The sequence below is a fragment of the Capsicum annuum genome, chromosome 4, assembly GCF_002878395.1.
Source record: "Capsicum annuum cultivar UCD-10X-F1 chromosome 4, UCD10Xv1.1, whole genome shotgun sequence".
Taxonomy (NCBI): Eukaryota; Viridiplantae; Streptophyta; class Magnoliopsida; order Solanales; family Solanaceae; genus Capsicum; species Capsicum annuum.
In genome coordinates, this window is record NC_061114.1 from 226,883,860 (window position 1) to 226,894,333 (window position 10,474).

At 36.3% G+C, this 10,474-nt stretch overlaps 1 protein-coding gene and 1 pseudogene across 2 annotated transcripts; both read left to right on the forward strand.

The window, feature by feature from the left end:
• The first annotated feature begins 339 nt into the window (after positions 1 to 339).
• LOC107868547 lies at positions 340 to 1,600 on the forward strand (annotated as a pseudogene).
• A 2,045-nt stretch (positions 1,601 to 3,645) lies between these two features.
• Positions 3,646 to 6,909, forward strand: LOC107866952 (pentatricopeptide repeat-containing protein At1g19720). 2 transcript variants are annotated; one of them, XM_016713012.2, is made up of 2 exons: positions 3,647 to 3,985; positions 4,122 to 6,909. In XM_016713012.2, exon 2 carries the CDS (start codon positions 4,124 to 4,126, stop codon positions 6,425 to 6,427), a length of 2,304 nt encoding a protein of 767 aa, XP_016568498.1. In that variant the 5' UTR covers positions 3,647 to 3,985; positions 4,122 to 4,123; the 3' UTR covers positions 6,428 to 6,909. The 2 variants fall into 2 exon arrangements, with proteins under 2 accessions (XP_016568497.1, XP_016568498.1); XM_016713011.2 differs by having other exon boundaries at positions 3,646 to 6,909.
• The last annotated feature ends 3,565 nt before the right edge of the window (positions 6,910 to 10,474 follow it).

Consider the following 10,474-nt stretch of genomic DNA (forward strand, 5'->3'; position numbering starts at 1 on the left):
ATCCCAGGCACGGTGGACAAGAAGGGTGATGGGTGGCTCTGATATCAGTGTTACAACACTAGGAAAACCGCACCCCAAAAACTAACTATAAAGGTGGGAAAACCCAAGCCTATAAATACCCCACACCAATACCACTTCGTAGTACCGATGTGGGACTTTGCAATGACCATATTACACATTTCCTAGGTTATGATTAAAGATACTATTTTTTAAAGGAATATATTATGGCTAGCTAACAAGGAAGATATTCTTTTAATTTTTCTTAGCACTTGGCTGAACTGTCTAATATTTGGGTACTTTAAAAAATTGTCTGACCTCTCTTTTTGTCCTATCTAGGTTATGGGCCACGTCCAAGAGGAAATACTTACGGAAATCCTCAGTAGGTTACCTGTGCGGTCTCTTCCTTGATTCAAATGCGTTTCAAGTGGTTGGAAAACATTTATCTCTGAGCCTTACTTTAAGACAAAGCATCTCAATCGTGCCAAGAATGACCAAAGTTCCCAAAAGCTTCTTATCACCCAAAAGTGCCCTAAGGATCATATATTTTCCATGTATTGTTGTCCTTTGTCGCCGGCTCAACTGGTTGAGGATGTACAAAAACTTAAACTTGATTGCCCGTCAAACCCTAATCCGATGCATTGTGCAATCCGTTGTTGTTACGATGGCTTAGCTGTTATCCAGGTTGCTGATATTTTGGATCGTCACCGCTACAATCTCTTGCTGTGGAACCCCACCACAAGAGAATCAATAGTACTTCCCCCTCTAGAATTTCCACGGGCGCCAGACTCTTGTTTTGGATTGGGTTATGACTCAACGAGTGGTGAGTATAAGATCCTTCGTATCTGCCTCCTGGTCGTAACAAATTGCCTAATGAAATTCTCGGTTTGAAAGGTGGCTCCTGCTGGAGAAGAATTGATGAACATCCTCATGGAATTTGCAGTTTGGTGTTTGCCATGCAGTTTTTGGCATTTGTATGTGCAGCATTTCATTGGATTGCTATTTCAAATAATTGTTTTATGGTGGTTTCATTTAGTATTTCAAATGAAGTGTACGGAGAGATACCGTTGTCAGAGGAAATACTAAGCCTGAGGCCAGCCCCCGGCGGTATTGGGGTTTGTGTGTTGGGAGGAATGCTTTGTGTTCATTCTAATACAAATCTTCCGGGGAACAATATCTTTAAGGTATGGGAATTGAAAGAGTATGGTGTCAAGGGATCTTGGATGCCGTTGTTAACCGTAGAAGATTCTTGGTTTCTTAATGCCAAACCAAAATATAGGTTTGCGGATGGTGAGGTGCTATTCTGGTGCATGAGTTATAAACCTGTCGGGCATGCATTTAGGACGTGCAATGGACCATTTAGATCATGGCCTCGATGTGATACCATTCAGAGTGGATTCACTTTTACAGAAAGTTTGATTTCTCCAAAGTCATTAACTTATTAGTTTCTTATGTATGATTGAGGCACTTCTTTTCGCATTCCCATTATCTTGTTAGAACTCTCGTATGGTTATTAGTTTTATCTATTGCTCACTAGTTTGCAAGACTCCTAATCTTCACTTACATGGGCACTGTTTTTGGAGTACAATGCCATATTTATTGATGTATTTTAAATGATGTGTTAGGAGCGGTACCATTGCCAAGACAAATATTTCACTTGAGTATCTTTATTGGTGTTTCTGTATTGGACGTAATGCTTTGTGTTTATTCTACTTGTCCTTATTTGGGGAAGCACACCAAGGACTAATCCTCCGCGGATCTGAGCTCCATTTAAAGGTTTGCCGCTGGCCAATTGATTGCTGCATGCACAAGGCGGGAATCGAACCCACAACACTTGCTTAAGCTACCTAGTGAGCTAACCACTAGGCCAACCAAGCTTGGTTGGACCGCATTGTTAACTATAGATGATCCTTGCATTCTTTAAAGCCGATTGAAATAAGAAATCCTAAGGTGTACGTTCTGTTTGAACTACTGTTTCAGTGTCAACCAGAACGTCATAAGAAGAGAGTTAAGAGAGGTTTAAGATAGTTATACGTGAAGGTTTGCCTAAACAAAATGTAAGAATAAAATAAATCCCAATCTTATTAGAATTATTTACACTCTCTCCCACTTTCTTAATTAATTTACTTTCTCTCCCAATTCATATAGACATATACATAGAAACTTCTGTATATGACAAGGCCGACATATACAAAATAAGGCTGACATATATATAACAAGGCCGATTCATCATTCATATACATAACAACACCGACATATATATAGAAAACTATGTATATGTATTAACTTAAAAAATGAGATTTTTGTAATATATTTGGAGAGATAGATTTTGTGTAATAAGTGAACTTAAGTTATGGATTTGTGTAATTTTTAGAAAAATTAAAGACCGCCCATTTTCAAGATTATTAAGTGTTACTTATTTCCTAGAACTGGCCTTAGAATAAGCCCATCCTGCATATTTCAGCTAAATCTCTCTCAAAGGCACTAGCCAGCCTAATACTGAAGTTGGGTTCTAGCCCAATGTTGGCCCAAGTGAGACTAGTTAGGTAGGGGTAGACCTGTATACCAACAAGTATAAACAATATAAATCTCACTACTTTTGAAGGTAAATTACTCTCTATTTGAACTCTTTTTAATATTATTACAAATGTGAAATCTCTAATACATTACTGAAATCTCTCTATTTGAACTCTTTTTAATATTATTACAAATGTGAAATCTCTAATACATTACTGAAATCTCAGATATATTGCGCTGTCTAGAAATTTGAAATCTCAAATACATTACGATGAATGCATTACTAAATCTTGGATATATATGTTGTGTTGGTTCCGATACATTGCGTTAGTAGATTGATTGTTATGTATCAATGACCGTAATTAATTTATGATACACAAGCTACTCATGATATATGTTGTCTTCGAATATATACTGTATTCAAATACATTACTATCTCATATACATTACTTAAATATGGGATATAGGGTAATTAAATAAAAGATAGGTATTGTGATTGAATTTTTCGGCCAACAAATGTACAACATAAACAAACTAAATGTTTAGATGTTGAAGTTTGCACTACTCTATTTCGATGGAAAGCATAATTGTTAGGTTCAGTGAGTTCAGAGATACTTTTACATGGTGTGATATTATCCGTTTTGGGCCGAATAAAAATCCTCAATACCAGTAGGATATCCTAAACCTTATATCAAGCTTCCCAATTCTTTCGGCTATCAATGTGATACTTTCCTTCGCACACCCAACAATCTCTCCCTGTAACTAAGTTCCACATGGCCATCATCACGATCCCCGGATCATGAGATTCATCGTGTGCCACCCATATTATTTGAGTCTTTATGCCAATCTAAGCCCGTAACTAGCTTCTTATTGTGTGTGCATCTCCAAACTTGTAAAAAGTTAGCAAACTGAGCTGCACTCCACTGCATCCCCATACTCATCCCGCTGAACGTGGACTCTGAGTCTATATAAATCAAAGTTGAATAAGTTATTGTTCGCACGCACAGTAATAATTATCTAATTATACAATTACATATAGATCAAAGTTGAAGAAATTAAACATACTAATTTTGCAAAATATCAAACCAAACTTATACCATACCAAATATAGCCTTGTGGATAATCTCATTTATTGGATAATCCCAGTTGTCAATTTCTGTTTGGTTCAAATTGAACACCCAATAGAGAAAGTAATAATTGGCTGCCATTGCCTATGGCTCCCTGCTGTTTATTCATCTCTAACTCTTCATCAAAAACTCCAAAAATGGAGACTGTGATTCTTCCCTGTAAATCAATATTTCCAACAATTTCAGAATTGCCCCAAAACTTTCATCCTAAACCCAAAACTCCCATCAACTTTTCACCTCAAGAACCAAGAATCACAGATAACCATTTGAATTATCTCTTGAAAAATGGGAGTCTCAGTGAAGCTATAACAGCTCTTGAATCCATTTCACAATATGGGTATAAGGTAAAATCTGAAACTTTTTCAAGACTTATTGAATCTTGTATCAATGAAAAGTCACTGAATTTAGGTCGTAAGCTTCATGAAAAGATGGAATATTTATTGGAAAAAATTGACCCTTTTATTGAAACTAAATTATTAGGTATGTACTCGAAATGTGGGTCGTTTCAAGAAGCATATCAACTGTTTGATAAAATGTCTCAAAGGGATTTATTTGCTTGGTCTGCTATGATTGGTGCTTGTTCGAGGGAGAGTAGGTGGAGTAAAGTTAAGGAACTTTTTTATATGATGATGGGGGAAGGCATTGTGCCTGATAGTTTTTTGTTTCCGAAGATTTTACAAGCATGTGCGAATTGTGGGGATGTTGAGAGTGGGATGTTGATTCATTCGATAGTGATTCGATGTGGGATGGGGTGTGAGATTCGTGTGAATAATTCACTTTTAGCTGTTTACGCGAAATGTGGGTTGTTAGGTTGTGCGGAGAGGCTTTTTGAGAGTATGGAGATGAGGGATACGGTTTCTTGGAATTCGATTATAATGGCGTATTGTCATAACGGAGAGATTGTTGAGGCGCGGAGGTTGTTGAATTTGATGAGTGTTGAAGGCGTAGAACCAAGTTTGATTACGTGGAATATATTGATTGCGAGTTATAATCAGTTGGGCAGGTGTGATGAGGCGTTGGAGGTTATGAAGGAGATGGAGGGTAATGGGATAATGCCGGATGTTTTTACTTGGACTTGTCTGATTTCAGGTTTGGCTCAACATAACAGGAACGGTCAGGCATTACAATTGTTCCGGGAGATGATTTTGAATGGAGTTACACCAAGTGAAGTAACACTTACAAGCATAATTTCAGCTTGTGCGTCTCGTAAGGACCTGAGGAAGGGAAGAGAGCTTCACTCTTTGGCTGTTAAGTTTGGATTTGATGGAGAGGTAATTGTTGGGAATGCTTTGGTTGACTTATATTCCAAGTGTGGTAAACTCGAAGCTGCTCGTCTGGTCTTTGATACGATCCCAGATAAAGATGTATACAGTTGGAATTCCATGATTGGAGGGTACTGCCAAGCTGGGTATTGTGGAAAAGCCTATGATCTTTTTATGAAGATGCATGAGTCTGAGGTATCACCTGATGTAATCACGTGGAATGTTCTCATTACAGGACACATGCAAAATGGTGATGAGGATCAAGCATTGGATCTTTTCCGGAGGATGGAAAAGGATGGGAGCATTAAGCGGGACGCTGCCTCATGGAACGCTCTCATTGCTGGCTATTTGCAAAATGGACAGAAAGAAAAAGCATTAGGTATATTCCGGAAAATGCAGTCATTTGGTTTTAAGCCCAACGCAGTTACCATTTTGACCATCCTACCAGCTTGCGCAAACCTGATTGCTGCAAAGAAGGTGAAGGAGATCCATCGTTGTGCTTTGCGTTGGAATCTGGAAAATGAGCTCTCTGTTGCTAATTCTCTTATAGACACATACTCCAAGTCTGGGGGTATAAAATACTCAAGAGCAATATTTGATGGGATGTCAACCAAAGATATCATTTCTTGGAACACCATGATTGCTGGTTATGTTTTACACGGCTATTCCAGTGAGGCAATAAAGCTATTTGATCAAATGAAAAAGGCAGGGCTTAAACCAAATAGGGGTACTTTCTCCAGTGTGATTTCATCTTATGGTCTAGCCAAAATGGTTGAAGAGGGGAAACGTATATTCTCTAGCATGACTCAGGAGTATCGGATTTTACCTGGTCTAGAACATTGTGTGGCTATGGTTAATTTATATGGCCGCTCAGGTGAACTTGAAGAAGCAATTGATTTTGTAGACAATATGACCATGGAGCACGATATTTCCTTATGGGGTGCATTGTTGACCGCTTCTCGCGCGCATGGTAATTTGAATTTAGCTATCCATGCTGCGGGACAATTATTCAAACTGGATCCTGGAAACGTAATGATTTATCAGTTACTTTTACAGTTATATGTACTAAGTGGGATTTCTGAAGAGTCAGTAACAGTGACACGACCTAAAAAAAGAAATCATCATGAAGAATCTCTTAGTCGGAGCTGGACTGAGATCGACAATGTGGTCCATGCTTTTGCTTCAGGTCAACAAAGTGATTCTGAGGTTCCAGATTCTTGGATAAAAAGAAAGGAAGTAAAAATGAAGGGATCCAGTTCTTGTAGTAGGCATTGCATCAAAGAAGAGGAGAACGAGGATATTACTAGAGTTCATAGTGAGAGACTTGCACTTTCTTTTGCGCTCATTAACCATCCTCAATCATCTCAAGTGATACGAATTGTTAAGAACCTCAGAATGTGTGAGGATTGCCACAGAACTGCCAAATTTGTTTCTCAGAAATATGAACGTGAAATATATGTACATGACTCGAAGTGCTTGCATCACTTTAAAGAGGGTAATTGTTCCTGTGGTGATTATTGGTAGGTGGTGGCCATGAACAGTCATTTTTACTGCAGACAAGTCTCCTCTTCTCCAAGGAGTTGATCGATCTGCTGTTTTCTGGAGAAAAGTTTTGCGTGAGGTAAAGAGGATCCTCTTTGACAATGTATAGATGATGGTGCAAATGGTAACACACTCATATATTGTATGGCTGTAAATATGAAGATTCTTTGTTTGGTCAGATCTTGTAAATGGTCGAGAGAAACTTGGATTACGACAATAGTTCATAGGTTCTGTATCAAATTGTACAAATGTTAAAAGAGTTAACCTTTCTTCTTACCAAGTGTTCATCTGAAATCATGTTTCCCTTCCTAACCGTGCGAGAATTGAACTAGCCTTTGGGGTGCGAGAATTGAACTAGCCTTTGGATTGGCATCCCCAAGGGTGTGGCCTAGCAGTTAAAGTGAAGTAAGAATGTTATATAACCCGCTGGAATGAGGGTGGTTTGCTTACATGCTTGGTGTCAACTTCTTTTCTTTTCTTACTTTTGATGCACGTTTTCTGAAAGAAATACCTATATACTGCTTAAGTTTTCCATTAACCAGATCGGAAACAACCTCTCTACCTCACCTCTGAGGTAGAGGTAAGGTCTGTGTACTCTCTACCCTCCTCAAACCTCACTTTGTGGGACTACACTGAGTATGCTGTTGTTTAGTTATAATGTCACCTACATCCATATGGAGCAATGCGTGCACAATGTTAAAAGACGAGTTAGGTCAGTGGATAGTGAAACATCCAGCCCCATGTTTAGAGGGAGAAGGTCCTTTTTTCCGAGTTCAGACATGGTCCTTAGCAGATCAGCAGAGGCCATTTGCTGTATCGCGAATCGCGATGATGTCTATGTGTTCCCAAGTTAGCTAGAAAATGATATTGTATACCAAATATGCTAAGGAAAATCACATTTTAGTATATTTTTATTATTATGACTAATGTCTAGCATGTAAAAGTTGAACAAGACACAGATTTTCTGGGCTTTTGGTAGTCAACAAAGATGATCTCTAGTGGGCTGGACTAAAATTCTGAAGGGCTTTAACTTGGTCTGCTCCATGTATTTAACTAAAAATTACACAAATACACAACTTATGTTTTCAATATTACAAAAAATCCCAACTCCCTAAACATATTACAAAAATTCCAACATATACACAGAATGTTATGTTTATGTCGGCTATGTTATGTATATTAATAAGGAGAGAGTAAAGTAATTAAAAAGTGGGAGAGAGTGTAATTACTTCCAAAAGGTTGGTATTTATGTTATTTATAACATTTAATTACTGTTGTAAGCCCACCATTAAATCTTGTCTGTTTTTTCCATTAATTAATGATCAGCTATTAGTAAGCCATTCATGTTTTTTGTTTTCCTCCGGTGTTTGGTACCCGCATTGGAGCCCGATTAATTCAGATTTGCACCGAATAGGAGCCTATTTGGGGGCACCACTCCCTACCAAGGATTTTCCCATACCCAGGGCTCAAATCCAAAGCCTCTGATTAAGGAAGGAGTAGCCTCATCCACCACACCACATCCTTTGGTGGTATTAGGAAGCCATTCTTTTAGGGGTCGTTTGGTGTGAGGTACTAGAGTAAATAATTTCGGAATAAAATAATAGTTCCGGGATAAAAATTTTAATGCATTGTTTGGTTGCTAATATTCGAGATTACTTATCTCGGGACTAATAAATAGGACTGAGATAAGTTATCCCCACATTTGGTGGGATAACAATCCCATCATAATTTATACTTGAGATAAAACTATAAAATGACAAGATTATCCCAAACCCATTACAAACTCATTTCTCCCATCTTCTTCATCTCCTCTTAGTTCTTCAATCTCTAATTATTGCTTTTGAAATTGAAAAAAATATTATTGTTATCTACTTGATTATCTAAACGCGCTATTTATGACAAATTAAAAAGAGTAAAATATCTTATTTTGGAACGACTGAAATATATGACTAAGAAAAATTAACCTCTTATTAATTGAACTTTGCATTTTTTTTTTCATCCCATTGATTGTGAAGTTTATAAATTTATACGCTATTTTCTTATATAAAGGATCAAAATGCACAATTAACAAATTAAAAATCAAAATATGTTAGATTCATACATAATAAGGATCAAAACTAGATACTATAATTTTTTATATATCCGACAAAATATACGTACTATAATTTTTTAAGCATAGAAAAACGAAATTCAACATCAACTTTTTCCTTCCAAGTGTTATTTTTGTGAATTGATAACACAAAAAGTTCTTACTATATAATGAAAAGATTAATTAAAGTAAGTAGATTTTATAATAATAATTACCATTCACTGGTAATCTGTAAAATATTTTAGCAACTACAAAGGCATTGCCTAGTTTTAATACAAATTATCGTTTCACAATCGACTCCATCGTTCAATTACATATTTTAAATTAAATAGTTTTTTAATCACTTGAAAATTGATATTGTATATATCAATTAAAATAAATTTTTAATATTCTATATTATATGAGTGATATGTGTTTAAATGAAGTGACATAAACAACAAATCTTCTTTTGCTTTAACAAACTTAAGTTGGAAATTTTTATTTCAAACTAAATAAGATTTAGTAAGATTTTTTTAAAAACACACACGGCATAATCATGGGAAGGCACATGCAAAAAAATTAAGGCTAAATAAGATTAAAGTTTTATTTTTAAAATACACACGATATAATCATGAAAATGCACACACACAAAAAAATTAAGCTAAATAAGATGAAAGGTTTATTTTTAAGAATAAATATTTAAAGCTTGTAGAGAAATATATATAAAAAAAAAGAAGTCAAATAAGATATTAATTTATTCTTAAAAATTATACCATACATATTACTTTGAATACAACAAACCAAACACTAAAAATAATCCCAGCATACCTTAATGTATTATATAGTTCAAATATTTGTAATTATAAGCAAGCAATTTTGAATAAGTCTTTCTCTTCATGAGAGGCTGCTTAAGTAATCCTCTGGAGGATTAAGAATTTCTTCATTTTCAGAGCGACAACTTTCTAGAAGAATATGCATCCTTCCTCCCATATATCTTGACAATCCCTTTTCTTTTATCATGTATTAATTGTCATTTAGCTTAGTAGCAATACTTTTTCTACTGGCATGTAGCTGTTAAAGATAAAGGAGGCCATGTACCCTCTCCCTCCCAAATGAAAAAAAAAAAAAAAAAAAAAGTCAACAATCAACAATGAGTGAACAATGTCTAGTAATAATAATTATAAAACAATCAAAGATTGAATAAAAATGGTCCCAATTTTTCACAATCATGAGTGGGCAACTCAGTGTGGTGCCCTAGTCCTAATTATTCTCTAATAATGGACATCTTAGCTACTATTGTATTCCTAGATTTTCTTGCACCAAATGTTATTTCCTAGCGGCCAATGGCCACTAATACAAAACAGTATAAGCACATTATGTTTCTTGTTTTAATTAATTATATTTGGTACCCTCTGTATCCTATACTTTAATGAGGAAGAACTTCTCTCAAACACTACAGGCTAAATTTTTTAAATTGGTTCCCACTAGCTTGGTGCCCAATATTCATATTGAGCCTAGTTAAATTTGGATCAGATCGGAAATGTCACGCCCCAAAATCCCATCGGGCCGGACTGGCACCCGAAGCCGAGAAGGCCCGGGAGAACCCGTTCAAATACCTGTACTTTCACTTACATGTCACCAAAAATTTGGACAGCACTTCGTTGCATATAGAAGGGTCTAATTACCTGTATCAGCACAACACGCACAAATATATATATATATATATAATACTTGGCCGTCGAGGCCACCACATATACAAATATAACATCACTATATAAACTTTCATGACTTTACCCTTCCTTATGTCTACAAAGCCTCTAGGATATACATGACATAACTAGGGTCGGGACAAACTCCCGCCCACACATGACTCCTGTACAATAACAAAACATAAGGGACCGACTCGGAAAGCTCCGAAGCAAACTGGAGCTCACCAACAATAGTTGTATGACCTGACTCCT